The following is a 21,121-nucleotide window of genomic DNA, read 5'->3' as shown; positions in this document are numbered from 1 at the left end:
AGATTTAAGGAACAAGGACCAACTTAGAAATGAAGACAGTTATTGAAAAATTACAACTTGAAAGAAATTTTTTTAAAGAAAGACCAAAATTTCTTTTTCAAAAAATAGGAAGAAAAAAGTAGCAAGACAGAGAAAGAAAACAGATAAAAGGATTTCAGGATCAAAAACCTGAGATGGTAATAGTTAGCACTTACAATGCTCTTGTAATGTACTTTAATTCCTATTACATGTGCCTCTATTACACATGATCTCACTTGATCTTTACAACAATCCAATGAAGTATTATCATTTCACTTTTACATATGAGAAAAATGAAGCACTCTCTAAGGTTAAGTGAATTACCCAAAGCCATACACTTAAACAGTGGCAGAGCTGGAATTTCAGCCAACAACTAATTCCAAACCCATTCTCTTAAACCTTATGCTATATCACCTTGTCAAAAACAAACAAAAACTTACCAGATATAAGGCATACACAAAATCTTTATTTCTTATTTCTAAATTAAAATGTAAAGTGATCACTTACTATTATTAAAAATAAGTTATAAGCAGTGATTTTTTTTCAGAATACTGAGATGACACATAATTTCTAAATTTAATTTGTCTGTATTTGCTAAGTTTCCTATAGCAAATATGTATTCATTTTCAAATAAGAAAAAGTAGGAGTTTCTTAAAGCAAGTATATCACAGAATTTTTATAGTTCATAGCCCTCAATAAATACATACTATCTTCCAAAAATGCTCAATGAAAAAAACTTATTTAATAAAATATATTTTCCACAAGGGGCTCATCTTTCTTAATTTTCTTTCCTATAGTAAAACTACATTGAAGTGAAAGAAAAAATAATTACCTGTACACTGTCCTCCATTGGTTGGATCTCCATAATAACCTGGCATGCAGTCTTGACACTGCTTTCCTGTGGTAAGATTTTTACACTGTTCGCACACATTATTATTGATGCAAGTGCTATGTCCATTACACTGGCAAGCTAAAGAAAATGGTAAAAAAAAAAAAAAGGTTGATAATATCTACATAACAATATCAAGTATTACTGCCACAAAGACAAAGAATTTATTTTACAATCTGAATGACAGCAAAGTACAAATGGCATTTCCCAAGTGTTTTTTCTTTATTTTTTAACATACATCTCAAAATATTAACATGGGATAAATTTTGCCTATGATCTGTAAAACATAACGGCTAAAAATTAAAGTGAAACATAAGAGTTATAGCTCAGGAGAGAATGAAAAGTCAAAGTGTTATTTGCTCAGTCATTCGACTCTTTTCAACCCCAGGGACTGTAGCCCACCAGGCTCCTCTGTCCATGGAATTCTCTAGGCAAGAATAATGGAGTAGGAAGCCATTCTCTTCTCCAGGAGATCTTCCCAAACCAGGGATCAAACCCGGGTCTCCCAAACTGCACCCAGATTCTTTATCATCTGAGCCACCAGGAGGGAATACATTTTAACATAGTCCTTAAAGATGCATGTGACTGTTATGTCTATTAAGTTAACACAAGAATAAATAACATAGCTCTGATAAAGATGCTAAAATGTTTCATCTGTCCTTAGGTATAATAAAAAAGGATCAATAAACACAGAAAACTGTGTGATGCTAAGGCCTTACTTCAAGAAAATACATCAGTGTAAAATTTAACATAGTACTTTTAAATTAATTTGTATAAATGTTTATCTTCTTGGGCAAGAAAAGCTTCAAGGCTTACTAGAAATTTTACTTGAAATGTGAACTAAAACAAAGAAATTTGAAGCATGAGATATTTTATATCTTGATATCAGATCTAATATATTTTCATATTAATATTACAATAGAATTTTAAAATTTCAGATGAGAAGTAAAGTTTATATATGAAAGCTCCTGTTTATTGTCTATTGGGGGCATAATATTAACTTTGGTAACTTTTTGTAGAAACATCATCATCATTTTCATCATTATTACAACTATGCATTTAATTAGCGCCCTCACCTCAAACCAGTAAAGCCACTATTATTAAATCGATTGCAATAGTCTGTGCTGTTATCTATTCTGCATTGTCAGTTCACATACTGCATCAGTTTTCTTAAATATTGTAACTACTACCCCACTGCAAGATAGAACACCAAGTGGTATATAAGAATTACGTAATTTAATCCTCACAACAGTTTTGTATAGAAGGTACTATTCTCAGGATTGTTTCCAAGATCAAGAAGCCGGGATTAAGCAACACATCTAATCAGCAGCAGCAACCAACACACAATCAGGATGTATGAATCAAAGATCAGATATTAAATTTCATACATAGTCTATGTAGAAAATTTGAAACTAAGAGGGAAATCCCAAGAGACTAGGTCATCAACATGAGTTAACATCAAAGGGTAAAGAAAAAGAGTAAAAAAATAAATACCTATATATTACAGAAATTTTCAGAGGCATAATTCTACTATAACATAGTATAAAAATGGCATGCAGCCATCAAGGAAAAATGTACAATAATCTTACTCCTAATAAAACTGAGAGAATTACAATATAGTTTTCAAACTTTATATTATAAAACAGCTTGGAGAAAATTTAATAACAAGAAAACCATTCATAATAAATTAAGTAAAATAAGAAATCAAACATTGTATCCAAGTGAAGTAAAGTGAAAGTTGCTCAGTTATGTCTGACTCTTTGTGACCCCTTGGACTATACAGTCCATGGAATTCTTCAGGCAAGAATACTGGAGTGGGTAGCCTTTCCCTTCTCCAGGGGATCTTCCCAACCCAGGGACCGAACCCAGGTCTCCTGCATTGCAGGCGGATTCTGTACCAGTTGAGCCACAAGGGAAGCTTCCCACAAGGGAAGCTACTGGATTCAGTAGCCAACCCTTCTCCAGGGGATCTTTCTGACCCATATCTAGAATGACCACACTTATGTTTTGAAATGTATAAATATGCCCATGGAAAATGGTGGTTATCTTTAGTAAGATTTTTCTACATCATCAATTTTCTACTATAAATTCATATTACTACTATAATAAGAAAAAATAATGATAAGAACTTTAATTTTTTTAAATTGTGCTTAAATTTTTAAGTCATTTTTTATAGAAAATTTTATGTAAGGCCACTAGGGTTGATTCACTCAGGTAAAAAAACAAAATTTATTGAGTTCTTACTACATGTAAAGTATTATCTGAAAAAGTCAGAATAAGAGATAGGTTACTACAAGTATTTTTATGAAACCCCTGGCTACATTTTTTTCATCAGAAACATAAATGCCTTAATTTCTGAATAAAATTACTAAATTTAGTAATCTCATCTAATATCCTCCTCAAAGATTACCAATGAAATAATAAGAAAACTTGCCAGCAACAACAGGAATTGTAGTCTGATGTTGTTGTTGTAGTTGTTCAGTCTCTCATTTGTGCCCTACTTTCTGTGACACCATGGCCTGCAGCACACAGGCTTCCCTGTCCTCCATCATTTCCCGGAGCTTGCTCAAACTCATGTCCTTGACTTGGTGATGGCCATCCATCTTGTCCTCTGTCATCTGCTTCTTATCCTGGCTTCAGTCTTTCCCAGCATCAGGGTCTTTTCTAATGATTTGGCTCTTCATATCAGGCGGCCAAAGTATTGGAGCTTCCGCTTCAGCATGAGTCCTTCCAATGAATATTCAGGCCTGATTTCCTTTAGGATTAACTGGTTGGATCTCCTGCAGTCCAAGGGACTCTCAAGAGTCTTCTCCAACACCATAGTTCAAAAGCCTCAGTTCTTCAGAGCTCAGCTTTCTTTATAGTCCAACTCTCACATCCATACATGACTACTGGAAAAACCACAGGTTTGACTAGACGCACTTTTATTGGCAAAGTGATGTCTCTGCTTTTTAATACACTGTCTGGGTTTGTCATAGTTTTTCTCCCAAAGAGCAAGAATCTGTTAATTTCATAGCTACAGTCACCATCTGTAGTGATTTTGGAGCCCAAGAAAATAAAGTTTGTCATTGTTTCTATTGTTTTTTCATCTATTTGCCATGAAGTGATGGGATCAAATGCCATGATCTTAGTTTTTTGAATGTTGAGTTTTAAACCAGTTTTTTCACTCTCCTCTTTTATCAAGTGGAGAAGGCAATGGCACCCCACTCTTGCCTGGAAAATCCCATGGACGGAGGAGCCTGGTAGGCTGCAGTCCATGGGGTCGATAAGAGTCGGACACAACTGAGCGACTTCACTTTCATTTTTCATTTTCATGCACTGGAGAAGGAAATGGCAACCCACTCCAGTGTTCTCGCCTGGAGAATCCCATGGATAGAGGAGCCTGGTGGGCTGCCGTCTATGAGGTCGCACAGAGTCAGACACGACTGAAGTGACTTAGCAGCAGCAACAGCTTTTATCAAGAGGTTCTTTCATTCCTCTTCAGTTTCTGCCATAAGAGTGCTGTCATCTGCATATTATCTGAGGTTATTGATATTACTCCCAGCATTCTTTATTTCAGCTTGTGCTTCACCCAGTACAGCATTTCACAATAATAAGTTAAATAAGCAGAGTGACAATATACAGCCTTGACATAATCCTTTCCCAATTTGGAACCAGTCTGTTGTTTATCTGGTTCTAACTGTTGCTTCTTGACTGGCATATGTGTTTCTAGGAGGCAGGTAAGGTGGTCTGGTATTCCCATCGCTTTAAGAATTTTCCACAGTTTGTTGCGACCCACACAGTCAAAGGCTTTAGTGTAGTCAATGAAGCAGAAGTAGATGTTTCCCTGGAATTCTCTTGCTTTTTCCATGATCCAACAGATGTTGGGATGACAACTACATAAATAAAACTAGAAAGTAGAAACCTACTATATCTCTTGGAATTAAAGGAGGACTTCTGGCATAACGCCACTGAACTGTAACCTTCCTAAAAGTGAGAAGTTCTGAAGGCAGCTCTGGGTTATGGTGCAATCAAGAAGCACATCATTGGTAGCCTCCATACTGCTGCTAGAATGTGATAGGGCAAAGTCTAAGGTTCCAAGTAATGAATATACCATACAGAAGGCTGATATAATTTAGACCTAACTGCTGCAAAATTTCCAGAAAAAAAAATATATATGGTCATTCTTGCAGTTTGTAACTAGTATGGCAAAGAAGGCATGTGATAGAGAGCAGGACCCAGGAGTAACAACTGTATCAAACATACAGGAAAAGGATACACCACCAAACCTAGGACGATGCTCTATTCTCCACTACCATCAGCTTGTTGGATCAAAGGGTAATGTAAGCTTGTACCTAACAGTTCTTCCAGGATCCACTGTTACTTGAACAGTTCTAGTAACAATTTGGTTCTGTAACATGAGTGAAACTAAAGAGAAGTCATCCATATTGTTTTGTTTAAATTTTAAAACTAGTCCAGATGGCTCTTCACATATATACATACAAACAGAAAAAAACTCAAAATAGAACATCATGAAAAATACATTTGATATGCAAATAAAATACATAGTTTTGAAAAATATGTGTTCTCTAAAACAGATGTAAGACATTAAAAAATATATGCTTGGCATTCTCAATAAAATTCAAAAAAATACACACAGAAAGTCAAGACTAAAATTTACCCAAAAGTTTTTTTTCAAAACATAGTCCTTTAAAAGAAAAGGGAATTATCATTGCTAAAAATAAAACTGGGATTCAAAAGAAGAATGTTAAAGAGAAGCTGGAGCTAGTGACAGAACTTTACTATACATGGGACTAGGCAAGCAGAGCTAGTGGGTTTGGGTTTCAAAACCCAGATGACCAGGAGATATAATCTCTGGCATACTTAATAGATAACCTGAACCATATTTATAATGCTTAAAGCCTTCAAGTGTAGCCTCTCTCTGTGTAAAAGGTACTGCTGCTGCTGCTGCTAAGTCGCTTCAGTCATGTCCAATTCTGTGCGACCCCACAGACGGCAGCCCACCAGGCTCCCCATCCCTGGGATTCTCCAGGCAAGAACATTGGAGTGGGTTGCCATTTCCTTCTCCAATGCATGGAAGTGAAAAGTGAAAGTGAAGTCACTCAGTCATGTCCGACTCTTAGCGACCCCATGGACTGCAGCCTACCAGGCTCCTCCATCCATGGGATTTTCCAGGCAAGAGTACTGGAGTGGGGTGCCACTGCCTTCTCCAGTAAAAGGTACTAAAATACATCAAAGCCCAAAGAAGCAGAAAAGAACATTAAGTCCACTGGCATATTGCATAGAAGACAAAAGTCACTTATGAGAGCCTGTACCAATCAGATGGGTTGGGTTGAAATTCACATTGTCTATATGGTAGAGAAACCTCAACATTAAACAACAGTATTAAAACCTGCTCTGTAAATAAGAAAAGCCTCATGCAGCTTGCAAAAGCAGTTTTAAATGACCTCTTGAAATATTTCTTCAACTCAGGTCACACAAGTATGTCAGGCTCTGCAGACCATGGAATCTCTTCACAACTACCATTGCTGCCTTTGTAGGGCAAAAGTAATCACATACAATATGCAGACAATTGATAATAGCTATAATCCAGTAAAATTATATTCATAAAAATAGGCAATCAACAGGTTTGGCCATCAGACCTTGGTCTGCAAATCCTTGATACAGAAAAAAAACAACAACACTTACTGAATTAAACCTCAAAATGAATAATTATAAGCCGCATAAAGGAGAGTCAGGAAAAAGAGAGGGAGATAATAAAAATGAGAACTGACACCCTAAGAATTTGAGTAAAAGGACAGTTACAAGACAATAAAAGTATTCAAAACAAAAGCAAAAAAACTGAGAAAACCAAGTTTAAGGAAGTAAAGGTGGGTATTACTAGATTACAGTCTCATCAAAAAGAAAATATCAAAAAATATAAAAATTATAAAAAATAACTAATGGAAGCGATAAAAACAGAACAATAACTGAAATGAAGGACGTCCCTGATGGCCCAGTGGTTAAGGCCCAATACTTCCAGTGCAGGGGGCACAGGTTCAATCCCCGGCTGGGGAACTAAGATCCTGCATGCCATGCAGTGTGGCTAAGAGAAACAAAAAGCAAACAGAATTCTACAAATACTGGGGGGGAAAAGGCATTACAAAAACTGAAATGAAAATATACTACAGAGAGAGATTCAACAGTTAATCTGAACTGTCAGAAGAATTAGAAAATGTGAAGAGAGATCAATAGAAACCATGTCAGCTGAAGGACAGAGAAAATAAAATGAAGAAAAATGAACAAAGCCGCAGTGGGAAACCATGAAAAGAGCCAATCTATATGTAATGGGAATGTCGGGGGGATAGGAAAGAGACGAAGGCTAAAATTTACTTGAAGAAATAATTCCTTAAAAGTCACCAAATTTGATAAAAATATTAATCTACACATCCAATAAGCCTGAATATTCATTGGAAGGACTGATGCTGAAGCTGAAACTCCAACACTTTGGCCACCTGATGAGAAGAACTGACTCATTTGAAAAGACCCTGATGCTGGGAAAGACTGAAGGCGGGAGGAGAAGGGGACGACAGAGGATGAGATGGTTGGATGGCATCACCGACTCAATGGACACGAGTCTGAGTAAACTCTGGGAGTTGATGATGGACAGGGAAGCCAGACGTGCTGCAGTCCATGGGGTCACAGAGTCACACACAACTGAGCAACAGAACTGAACCAAGAAGCCTAATGAACTTTAACTACAATACACATGAAGAGATTGACAAATAACATTATAATAAAAGTGATGAAAGGCAAAGACAAGTAGAAAATCTTGAAAGCAGCAGGAGAAAATATTACTTCTCACTTACAAAATCCCAATAAGATTAATAACTAACTTTTAATCAAGAAAAATGGAGGTCAGTAGGCATTAGAATAATATATTCAAAGTTCTCAAAAAAAAAAAAAAAAACACATAATCAACCAAAAATTTTCTACCAACAAAACCACTTCTCAAAAATTAAAGCAGAACATTCACAGATAAACAAAAATTGAGAGAATTCACTGCCAGGAGATATACCTTACAAGAAATACTAAAGCAAGCTCTTTAAGGAGAAAGCATGTGATACAAGACAGTAATTTAACTCCACAAAATAAAACAAAGAGCACCAATAACATAACTGTCATTATAAAAGAAGGTAAAAACATGTATTTTGTCTCCTTTCTTCTTTTACCTGATTTTTACAGGTTGCATTTTAAATGATATAAGGGTATTATTAATAACAGCACAGAGGAAGTGCATGGGAAAAAAAAATCTATATTGCTCTAAGGATATAATGTGGTATTACTGGATGGTAACACAGATTCACAGGAACAAATGAAGAAAACTAGAAACGGTAAATACAAAGATTAACGAAAGCTAAAAGTAAATACTCATCCTCCTTTTTTCCCTCAGATTCTTTAAAAGACATGAAATTATATAAAGTGATAACTGTAAAATGTACTCTTTGGTTTGCAACATATATCAATGTAATATATATGACGATACCACAAAAAGAAGAAATTAGACCTAGAAAAGTAATATCATTTTATCTCACTGGAATTATGTTAGCATAAATGAAGCATATTTTAATAAGTTAAGATATATAAAGAAAACCCTGGAGTAACCACTAAGACTATAGTTCATAAAATATAATGAAAAAGTTATTAAAAATTAAAATGCGATATTATAAAATATTTACTTACTGCAAAATAAATACATGAAAAGTGGAAGAACCAAATTCATCATATACAGGGGAAAAATAACACAAATCAAATTACATAAAAAATAACATTAAATGTGAATAGATCAAATGATTCAATCAAAAGGCAGAAAAGACAGACTAGATGAAAGACAAAGAGCTAACTATGTATCCTTTACAGGAGACACATGTAAATATTTACATACAAACAGCAACCACAAGAAAGTTGGGATGGCGTTTAAAATGTTACCAGAGATGAAGAGGGACATTTTATAATGAAAAAGAGGACAATCCATCAATAAGATATAAAAATTGTAAACATACATGAATCTAACAACAGAGTCTTAAACAACATGGAGCAATCACTGCCAGAAATTAAAATAGAAATAAAGATTTCAACTCTAAAAATAGTGGGAGACTTCAATACTTCACTTTCAATAGTGAATAAAAGAACTAGACAGATGATCAGCAAGGGATTAGAAGACTTAGAAAACGCTATAAACCAGTTGGACCAAATAGAAATAAATTAAAAAATCCATTTAACAACAGAATATACTTTATTCTCAATTACACATAAAAAACTCATCAGGTCTTAAACCTCAAAAAATTTAAAAGGACTGAAGTAATATAAAGTATGTTCTCTAACTACAACTGAATGAAATTCGAAATGTATGGAAAAACCACAAATTATGGAAATTAAGCTACACATTTCTAAGTAACAAATGGATCAAAAACAATCCTAGGAAACTTAAAAATTACTTTCAGGTAAACTAAAATAAAGCATAACATACCAAAAATCTTACAAGATGCGGCCAAAAGACTGTTCAGAAAGAAATTTATATTGTAAAAGCCTTCATTCAAAAACAAAAAAGGTCTCATATCAACCTAACTTTGCACCTTAATAAACTAAAAAATTAATAGAAAACTAAACTGAAAGCATGCAGAAGAAAGGAAATTAATAAAAATCAGAGTGAAAATAAATAAAATGCAGAGCAGGAAAAGAATAAAGAAAATTAATAAAGCCAAATACAAACTGTTCTTTGCAATGTGCAACAAAATCAACAAAGCTTTAGCTAGACTAACAAAGAAATTTAAGAAGACACATTATTAAAATCAGTAATGAAAGATGAGACATACTACTGATAAAGACTGGGAAGAAAGACTGTAGGGAAACACTATGAGCAGCTGCATGTCAACAAAGCAGATAACCTAGATGAAAGGGGGAGATTCCTAGAAAGATACTACCAAGAAAATATGCATAGGCTTTAACAGTAAGGAGACTGAGTTACAAATCAACAAAGTGCCAGAAAACAGTAGCCCAAAAGCAAGAGGCTTAGCTCAGAAATTCTACCAAACACTTTAAGGAGAATTAACAATTATTCACAAACATTTCCAAAACACAGAAGCAAAGCGAATTTAACAAACTAGGAACAGCAGGCAATTGTTTTAACCTGATAAAGGACATGTATAAAAACTTCATAGCTAATGTCATATTTAATGGTGAAAGACTGAAAGCTTTCCTCTTAAGGTCAGGACCAAGACAAAATCGTCCTCACTTGTCACTTCTAACAGCAGTGTACTGGAGGTTCTGGACAGGGCAATTAGGCAAGAAAAAGAAAAAAAAAGCAACCAGATTTAAAAAGAAGAAAACTAACTTTGCTTGCACATGACATAATCTTGCATACAGAAAACTAAGAAATCTATAAAAATTATTTAATCTACTGGAGATCAGCCCTGGGTATTCTTTGAAAGGAATGATGCTAAAGCTGAAACTCCAGTACTTTGGCCACCTCATGCGAAGAGTTGACTCATTGGAAAAGACTCTGATGCTGGGAGAGATTGGGGGCAGGAGGAGAAGGGAATGACAGAGGATGAGATGGCTGGATGGCATCACTGACTCGATGGACGTGAGTCTGAGTGAACTCCGGGAGTTGGTGATGGACAGGGAGGCCTGGCGTGCTGCGATTCATGGGATCGCAAAGAGTCAGACACGACTGAGCAACTGAACTGAACTGAACTGAACTGAATATCCTCAACAATGTTACAGGTTTTTTACAGAGAAATCAGTTTCATTGTATTGATATACATTTACAATGAAAAATTTGAAAATGAAGTTAAGAAAACTACAAAATATCATTGGAAAAAGTTAGTGAAAAGGCTTCTGTATTCATGAATTAGAAGACTTCATATTAGGATAGCAATTCATCCTAACTGATCTGCATATTCAATGCAAATTCCAAAAGATTTCTTTTTCACAGGAATAAACAGCAGGTCCTAAAATTCATATTGAGAAACAGAAGCCCAGACTAGGCAAAAAAAGTCTTGATAACAACAGAGTTAAAGGTACTGACACTTCCCAATTTCAAAACTTATTTCAATGTCTTAATAATCAAACCATGCATCACTGTCATAAGGATAGACATATAGATCATGAAACAGAATTAGATACAGAAATAATACCATACATCTACGGCCTATTGATATTCAACAAAGGTGTCAACAAGTTTAAATGGGGAAATAAGAGTCTTTTCAACAAATGGTGCTGGGACAGCTTGATATTCACATACAGAAGGATGAATTTGGACCCACACTTCACAACGTATAAAAATTAACTAACATGACCAAAACTTAAGAACTAAAATTATAAAAATGTTAGAAGAAAATATAGATATAAATCTTCATGACTTTGGATTAGGTGACAGTTTCTTAGATATGACATCAAAAGCTTAAGTAACTAACAGAAAAAGATATACTAGACACCATCAAAATAAAAAATTTTTAAAAACTGTGTCTCTGTGTACCCCAATGTTCATCGCAACACGAAGAATACATTTGAATCAGTTCTAATGAGGTGGATGAAACTGGAGCCTATTATACAGAGTGAAGTAAGACTGAAAGAAAAACACCAATACAGTATACTAATGCATATATATGGAATTTAGAAAGATGGTAACGACAACCCTGTATGCGAGACAGCAAAGGAGACACAGATGTATAGAACAGTCTTTTGGACTCTATGGGAGAGGGTGGGGGGGAGATGTGGGAGAATGGCATTAAAACATGTATAATATCATACAAGAAACGAATCGCCAGTCCAGGTTTGATGCAGGATACAGGAAGCTTGGGGCTGGTGCACTGGGATGACCCAGAGGGATGGTATGGGGAGGGAAGTGGGAGGGGGGTTCAGGATCGGGAACACGTGTACACCCGTGGCGGATGCATGTTGATGTATGGCAAAACCAATACCATATTGTAAAGTAAAAAAATAATAATAATAATAATAATTTTTTAAAAAGATACTTTAACTGCAAGTTAAAAAAAATAAAAACTGTGTCTCAAATGACACCATCAAGAAAGTGAAGACACAACCCACAGAATAGGGGAAAATAGTTGAGAATCGTATGTCTTATAAGGATCTCATACTCAGAACATATAAATAACTCTTACAATTTTACAATTTAAAAAACAACTTAATTTTTTAAGTGGGCAAATGATTTAAACAGACGTTTCCCATAGAAAGAACATGAGTAGCCATTAAGCAAATGAAAAGAACATCATAAGTCATAAGGGAAATATGAAACAAAACCACAATGAGTTACCACTTCACATCAAGGAGGAGGATAATAACGAAAATGATGAATAACCAGTATTGGTGAAGAGAGTTATTAGACCCAATACACATTGCTGGCTGTAACATAAAAGGATGCAACAGCTCTGGGAAAAGTCTGGCAATTCCTTAAAAGGTAAAATATACATGTACCATTTACCAAAAACATCAACTCCTAGATAAATACCAAAGAGAAAACATGTTCACACAAAAACTTACATACAAACGTTCATAGCAGCAATATTCATAACAGCAAAAGAGTGGAAATAAGCTGAAGATCCATAAACTGATGAGGTATAAATATGTGGTATGCAATTTAACATTGAAAGTGAAGTGAAAGTGTCAGACGCGCAGTCGTATCCAACTCTCTGAGACCCCATGAACTGTAGCCCACCAGGCTCCTCTGTTCATGTGATTTGCCAGGTATGACTACTGGAGTGGATTGCCATTTCCTTCTCCAGAATTTAATATTACTCAGTCATAAAAAAGATGTAAAGGAATGATATACGCCACAGTATGGATAAACCTCAAAAATGTATGCTAAGTGAAAGAAGTCAGACACTAAAAGACACATTATATGACTGCATTTAAATGAAATGTCCAGAATAGACATATACACAGAGAAAAGAAAGTAGATTAGTCATTTTCAGGTATTAGAGGGGAAAATGAATAGATAGTGATTGGTAAAGGGTATGGAATTTCGTTTGGGGGTAATTGAAGTGCTCTGGAATTATATGATGGTTGCACACCCACTAGCCATACTAAAATCCATGGAATTGTACACTTTAAAATGAAAGATTGTATGTATGTGTCAATAAACAAAACAGAACTAATTGGATGAAATGAGAAATAATTCACCCTAGTTCTTGCCATCTCTGTATGTATACCATCGATAATACTACTTTATCCTTGCTCTCATTGAAAAAGTACAATTTCTTCCCACTTTCTGAACATGGATTGGCATCAAGACTTTTTCAGAAGAGTAGAATGTAGAAGTGATGGTATGGAAATTTTGAGTTTAGGCCTCAAGAGGAAAATACACTCTGCTCTCTCTCTCAGAGTTCTGTTTTAAAAATACCATGTAGAGCAGCCCCGTCTACACTTCTGGAGGATAACAGACCAAATACAGCAGAGAACAGTCATTTGTAGCTGAGGACCCCGAGATCAACCATTCAGTTCAGACTACCAGATATGTGAGTGAAGAATTCTGAGATCACCCAAAATCAGTAAAGCAGCCAAATAACTTGAACCACAAGAGAAAAATCAGGATAGTCTGGCAGAACTGCCTAGCAGAATTCAGGAAAACAGACGACATAGAATCATGAATAAAACTGTTTTAATACAGAAATCCTGAAGTGTTATGTTAAATAATGATAATTAAAACATAGTTCTAAAAGAAAACTGGGAAATTGTGAAGAAAGAATCAGCAAATTGAAATACCGATCAAGGGAGATACAAGGATGTAAAATACAGACAAGATAGTAAGAAAAGACGGGGACATGGTGAAAAAGCCTAACATAAGTGAAACAAAGCCTTCAAATAGGATTGATGCAATATCTGAAGAGATAATGGCAGAAAAGTTTACAAACATGAAGAGAAACATCTACAGAGCAAATAGACTATACAATTCACAGTCATAATTTAAAAAAGGAGACGAATACTTAGGTATGTCATACTAAAATTAATGACATCTAAAAACTAAGGAAAAACATGTATTTTAAAAAGTCAGAGGGAAGAAAAAGATACGCTGCTTTCAAAAGAGAAACAAAAAAAAAACTAATAAAGGATTCTTAAGAGAAAGTAGAAGCCAGAAGAATAAGAAATTAAATCTTCTAATTACTAAAAATATACATCCATCAATATAGAATGCTATTACCAGTAAAAATATCCTTCAAGTATGGACACACAATAAAAAATTTTTCAGATGTATAAAAGCCAACTTATAGCCACAATTTAGAAACACACCATTTTAAAATGTTACATAAAATTCATCAAGCTAAAGAAATGTTACAGCAAAAAAAAAAAAAATTCAGATCAATAGGAAACAGCGAAGTTCACAGAAAATGGTCAATACGTAGGTAAACAAAAAGATTTTTTATTACTATGATTTCCTTATGAGAAAATTATCCTTATAAAGTAAAAAAAATAATGTATTATAAGGTTAATAACATATACAGGAGTAAAATATATGGCAATAATTACACAAAGGACAGGAAAAGAGCAAATGGATTACACTTTCGTAATATTCTTACCTTATACATGGAGTAGTATAATATTGATTCAAGGTAGACTGTGATAAGATAAAGATGACTATTACAATCACTACAGCAGTCACTAAAAAAAACACAAAAGAGGTATAGCTAAAAATCCAATAAAAGTGATAAAAGTGGACTTTAAAACACTCAATTAATCTAAAAAAGGCAAAAGGAAGAACAAACAGAGAAAAATAAAGAAAATTTTAAAAACCAGTACTCTGAGGGTAGAACTAAATTCAATAACACCAATATTATATTAAATCTAAATTGACTACACAATTTGATAAAAGACAGAGACTATCAGAATAGATTTTAAAAACAAAAAGCAAGTAGTGTATGCTATTTACAAGAAATTCATTGTAAATAAAAACACTAGAAGATTTCCACTTCTTCCCATGAAGGATTAATCACGTGAGGATTGACCTCTACTGTAAACCATAAGGAAACTAAACAAAATATATGAAATGACTACTTTCAAATATAATAGACAGTTCAGGAATGGCATCCTTGAGGAAAAATAAAACAAAATATGACTTCCTTGACTTGCTACCTGGAGGCAGATTTGAGGCTACAGTTCAGGGAAGGAACCCCAAACCCTCACATAGTTGAGGATAAAGATCAAAGTTCAGGGAGGCCATGGTTCCAGAACTTGAGAGGCAAATATTAGAGAACAGAGAGCTGCACTCAGCAATCTGCAAATGGGTGCCCTTGAATCTTTGGTTGAATAATGAACATAATGTGAAATTCTGTAAAGCTGGAGAAAAGAACCATCAGAAAACAGTATGTTAAAACAATGCCAAGAACTCATATAGGATTGGAAATAGCTTGTATTCCCATTAGTCAGAGTGAAGAGACCTCTTAATACAAAGGACATCATATAGAGACCACAGAAGTCACTGTCTTAGTAGTGGGAATAAATTAGCACCAAACTTAGAGCTGCTATGTACGGGCCTTGACAAATCTTACAAACAATCTTCGAAGTAGCATAACTTCATGGCAGAATAAAGTCCAACATACTAAAAGAAATAAAGCTGAATAACCTACAAAAAAATCACAATGTCCAGAAAATACCATCAAAAATAATTATCCTGGAAATTTTGATCCATGACCAGTAAATACACACAAACACACACATACACACACTCACACACACACACCCCAACAGAAACAGAGAAAACAGCATACCAGCTGGGATGAGTAGAGAAGGATTTTTAAAACAGCTATTTAAAGTATGCTTCATATACTCAAGAATACAAAGTAAAATATGAAAATGAGGAGAGAAATGGAAAATATAAAAATGACTAAAATTCAATTTATAAAGATTAAAAATATATACAAAATTAAAAATAAATGTAGTAAGACAAGAATAGTCTTTCCAACAAATGGTGCTGGGACACTCAGATAGTCATGTACAAAAGAATTAAATTGGGTCCCTATCTTATCCTACAGACAGTTAACTCAAAACAGATCAAAGACCTAAATGTAAAAATGTAACTACACATCTAAAAAGAAAATATAGATGAAAATCCTTGGGATCTTTTATTACACATGATTTCACAGGCATGAAAGCAACAGCACAAGAAAGAAAAGAAAAAACAGAAAAAACATCAAAATTTAAAACTTGTGCTTCAAGGACACTATCAAGAAAGTGAAAAGACAACCCACAGAATGGGAGAAGATACTTGCAAATCAATCTTTGGTAAGGGACTTATTATATTCAGAATATATAAAGAAGCTTTACAGTCCAATAATAAAAAGACAAATATCCCAATTAAACAGTGGGCAAAGAATCTGACAGACATTTCTCAAAAGAAGAAATATCGGTAGCTAATACACACATGAAAAGATGTTCAACATCACTAGTCACCAAATAACTGCCAATCAAAACCATAGTGAGATACCACTTCACACCCACAACGATGACTATAATCAAAACAGTACGAAATAAGCACTGTGTGCAAGGATGTAGAACAATTGCAACCCTCATGCCTTGCTGGTGGAAATGTAAAATAATACAGCAGCTTTCAGTCAGGCAGTTCTTCCAAAGGTTAAGCACAGGTACCATCTGACCCAGATATCCCATTCCCAGTGTGATGAAAATATGTCCACACATAAACTTGTACATAGTATTCAAGAAGTGTATTTTAAAAACCAAAAATCAGAACCACTCAAATGTCCACCAAATAGCGAATGAATGAATAAAACATGGCATATTCACGTAATGGAATATTATTTGGTAATAAAGGGAAGTGAAGCACTGCTATAGGCCACAACATGGATAAACCTTGAACACATCATGCCAGTATGAAAGAAGCCAGTCAAAAGAACTACAACTGTAGATTCAATTTATTAAGATGATCAGAAGGCAATCCATAGCTGACAAGGGTACGCAGGGTGAACAGGTAGTGACTGCTAGAAAGTACAAGATCTCTCTGGGAGATGATAAATGTTTTTAACCTGATTGTAGTGATGGTTGCAAAAGTCTGTGAATATGCTAAAAGCCACTGAGTTCTACACTATAAATGGGTAAACTGTAGTAAGGTATGCTGGTTAGTCTTATGCATCAATGAACGCAGGTGGTAATACCTCAGTTATTTAATCAAATGCTAATGGCCTCGTTCTGAGTATGGTAGCATGTGCTCAATCACTGTGTCCGACTCTTTGCGACCCCATGGACCGTAGCCTGCCAGGCTTCTCTGTCCATGGAGTTCTTCAGGCAAGAATACTGGAGTGGGTTGCCATTTCCTACTCCAGGGGATCTTCCCGACCCAGGGATCGAGCTTGCATCTCCTGCACTGGCAGGCAGATTCTGTACCACTGTGCCACCTGGGAAGTCCTGAGTGTGGTAGGGACCTGCACATACAATGGGACAGTCACTGACTGATGACTAGGTTATGTCACACGGCACAGCCGGCTTTGAGAAAGGGAGATCATCCTGAATGGACTCCATCAGATAATCCCTCAAAAGGCACTGGTCTTGAAGAAGGAGATACAAGATGTGGGTATTTGCATTTCAATTGTGGAGACTCTACACTGTTAGTTCTGGAGATGGAAGAGGGATGGGGGAGAGAACATGAGCACTCTCTAAGAGCCCAAGTGGTCTCCTGGGCTCTTAGAAACAGTCACCTCAGTCCTACAACCACAAAGCACTGAATTGTGCAAACATGTGAATGAGCCTGGAAGGAGATTCTTTCCTAGAGTGCTGGTCAAGTATGCTGAAAAATGTCTTTCGATCTGGGTTAGTCTGTTTGCTCATGACTAAACTGGGTTACAGATTTGGGGGAAGAATATTACAAAGTGAAGTGGCCTTCTTACCATATAACATCAGGGGTACGTGATATTAACATGAATTATCACTGGTGGTGTTAACCTTGATCACTTGTTCAAGCTGATGTCACCTTATGTTCCCTACTGTAAAGTTCTAATATTTCCCTTCCACACAGTGGAAGTGAGTCATCATGTCCAATTCACACATGTGGGTAAAGAAATTAAGCTCTACTTCCCAGAGAAAGAAGAAGAAAATGGCAACCCACTCCAGTACTCTTGCCTGGAAAATTCTTTGGATTAAGGAGTCTGGTAGGCTATAGTCCATGGGGTCACAAAGAGTTGGACACGACTGAGCGACTTCAGTTCAGTTCAGTTCCTAGAGGAACAAGTGTCAAGGTATTTGTGGACATACGTTCGAACCACCAGAGCAGTTAATAAATACTTTTGAAGAAGATACTTGGAAGCTACACAAATATCTTGTTTCTCCTCAAAGTTTCACCCACTAAATTTGAATATCCTTAAGCAGATTTTTCTTACAGCACTTAACTATTGTGGGATTCTAACAGTAATTTTTTATTTCCTTCGTTCATTCTTCATTTATATTGCCCACATCATGCAGCCTGCAGGATCTTTTTTTCTTTTTTTCTCTTTTGGTGTAATTTTTTATTATTTTTTTTTTTAGTTTTATTTTATTTTTAAACTTTACATAATTGTATTAGTTTTGCCAAATATCAAAATGAATCCATCACAGGTATACATGTGCTCCCCATCCTGAACCCTCCTCCCTCCTCCCTCCCCATACCATCCCTCTGGGTCGTCCCAGTGCACTAGCCCCAAGCATCCAGTATCGTGCATTGAACCTGGACTGGCATCTCGTTTCATACATGATATTTTACATGTTTCAATGCCATTCTCCCAAATCTTCCCACCCCCTCCCTCTCCCACAGAGTCCATAAGACTGTTCCATACATCAGTGTCTCTTCTGCTGTCTCGTACACAGGGTTATTGTTATCATCTTTTTAAATTCCATATATATGCGTTAGTATACTGTATTGGTGTTTTTCCTTCTGGCTTACTTCACTCTGTATAATAGGCTCCAGTTTCATCTACCTCATTAGAACTGATTCAAATGTATTCTTTTTAATGGCTGAGTAATACTCCATTGTGGATATGTACCACAGCTTTCTTATCCATTCATCTGCTGATGGACATCTAGGTTGCTTCCATGTCCTGGCTATTATAAACAGTGCTGCGATGAACCTTGGGGTACACGTGTCTCTTTCCCTTCTGGTTTCCTCAGTGTGTATGCCCAGCAGTGGGATTGCTGGATCATAAGGCAGTTCTATTTCCAGTTTTTTAAGGAATCTCCACACTGTTTTCCACAGTGACTGTACTAGTTTGCATTCCCACCAACAGTGTAAGAGGGTTCCCTTTCCTCCACACCCTCTCCAACATTTATTATTTGTAGACTTTGGATCACAGCCATTCTGACTGGTGTGAAATGGTACCTCATAGTGGTCTTGATTTGCATTTCTCTGATAATGAGTGATGTTGAGCATCTTTTCATGTGTTTGTTAGCCATCTGTATGTCTTCTTTGGAGAAATGTCTATTTAGTTCTTTGGCCCATTTTTTGATTGGGTCATTTATTTTTCTGGAGTTGAGCTGGAGGAGTTGCTTGTATATTTTTGAGATTAGTTGTTTGTCAGTTGCTTCATTTGCTATTATTTTCTCCCATCCTGAAGGCTGTCTTTTCACCTTGCTGATAGTTTCCTTTGATGTGCAGAAGCTTTTAAGGTTAATTAGGTCCCATTTGTTTATTTTTGCTTTTATTTCCGATATTCTGGGAGGTGGGTCATAGAGGATCCTGCTGTGATGTAAGTTCATAGCCTGCAGGATCTTAATTCCCCAACCAGGGATCAAACCTGGGCCCCTGCATTGGGAGCACAGAGTTCTAGCCACTGGACCACCAGGTAAGTCCTTCATTCTACATTTATTATTCGGAATTTTCTGTAAGAAACATTTATCCATTTTCACTTGTGTATTATTTATTCCATCATTAAATCAGTGAAGAATCATGGATATGTATTATGTTCTTTGGGTTACAATCCAATACAGTCATTATTTTTTCGCCCAGATTTGACCCACTGAGAACTCTTTCAGGTTGACTATGCCCCTTTGACATGCTCCCATTCTTCTTTGCTTTGTTTTCAGCACTTTCTTACTTTCTAGCCTAGGCAATACTTCAGGCTAATCTTGTATTCTCCCTGCCTCAGTTGTAGAATCAGTCATTTCTCCAAACAGTCCTAGTTTATTTCACTGGAAACAGTATTTTGAAACCAGGATGTGGGCACTGGAGATGCTCATTGCTACTGGGGCACTGTGGCTTCCAGGCCTTCTTGAAGAACTAAACTAGAAAATATATGTTGGGAAGGTTCCCTGGAGAAGGAAATGGCAACCCACTCCAGTACTCTTGCCTTGAAAATCCCATGGACAGAAGAGCTTGGTGCAGGCTACTATCCATGGGGTCGCAAAGAGTCAGGCACAACTGAGCGACTTCACTTTCACTTTCATACATCACACATCTACATATATATAAATATTAAAATAAACTTGAATTTATGCTTATAGGTGAAACCAATAGCACAAGGTTCTGTTGTTTTGTTGTTCTTTTTTTTTTTTCCGGCTGTGCCACAGGGCATGGGGGAATCTTAGTTTCCTGAACAGGGATCAACCCTGTGCCTCTGGCAGTGGAACCATAGAGTCCAAACCACTGGAAGGCCAGGGAATTCCACACAGGGTTCTTTATAGTCTTTACTCTGCATATTTTTAACTTTTTTCTCTGACAGTGAGAAACCTGGCTCCCACTGGCTCACATAAAACACAATTAATTTATATATTTGTCCAAACCTAGGCAATGGCACCCCACTCCAGTCCTCTTGCCTGGAAAATCCCATGGACTGAGGAGCCTGGTAGGCTGCAGTCCATGGGGTCGCGAAGAGTCGGACACGACTGAGCGACTTCACTTTCACGTTTCACTTTCAATGCATTGGAGAAGAAAATGGCAACCCACTCCAGTGTTCTTGCCTGGAGAACCCCAGGGATGGGGGAGCCTGGTGGGCTGGTGTCTATGGGGTTGCACAGAGTCGGACACGACTGAAGCAACTTAGTAGTAGTAAACATATAAAGTATTGTTAGAACTGTTAATCTGTACTATGTGAGAAACAAATTTACCAATCAGAATATAATGTTGATACAATTTTTTGCTTTAGTTTCACAGTATCCAAACAAAGTACTATTTTCCAAGATCACTTAGATCAGCTCATTTTTTTGATGAAGTTATGGCATTTGTAAAACAGTTACATTTAC

The 21,121-nt window shown here is 36.0% G+C and overlaps 1 protein-coding gene across 3 annotated transcripts in view; it reads right to left on the bottom strand.

The window, feature by feature from the left end:
• The window catches only part of ATRNL1 (attractin like 1), an 808,308-nt gene that overhangs the window by 584,925 nt on the left and 202,262 nt on the right, over positions 1 to 21,121 (bottom strand). For 2 of the 3 annotated variants that reach the window (XM_070780901.1, XM_070780902.1), the window contains one exon: positions 851 to 988. In XM_070780901.1, the coding sequence (XP_070637002.1) occupies positions 851 to 988 (138 nt within the window). Of the gene's footprint in view, positions 1 to 850; positions 989 to 14,484; positions 14,567 to 21,121 lie in introns of all 3 variants that reach the window. The other variant, XR_011564298.1, reaches the window with a different exon arrangement.

The sequence above is a fragment of the Bos indicus genome, chromosome 26 (assembly GCF_029378745.1).
Source record: "Bos indicus isolate NIAB-ARS_2022 breed Sahiwal x Tharparkar chromosome 26, NIAB-ARS_B.indTharparkar_mat_pri_1.0, whole genome shotgun sequence".
NCBI lineage: Eukaryota > Metazoa > Chordata > Mammalia > Artiodactyla > Bovidae > Bos > Bos indicus.
This window is presented reverse-complemented; position numbering and strand designations above follow the sequence as displayed.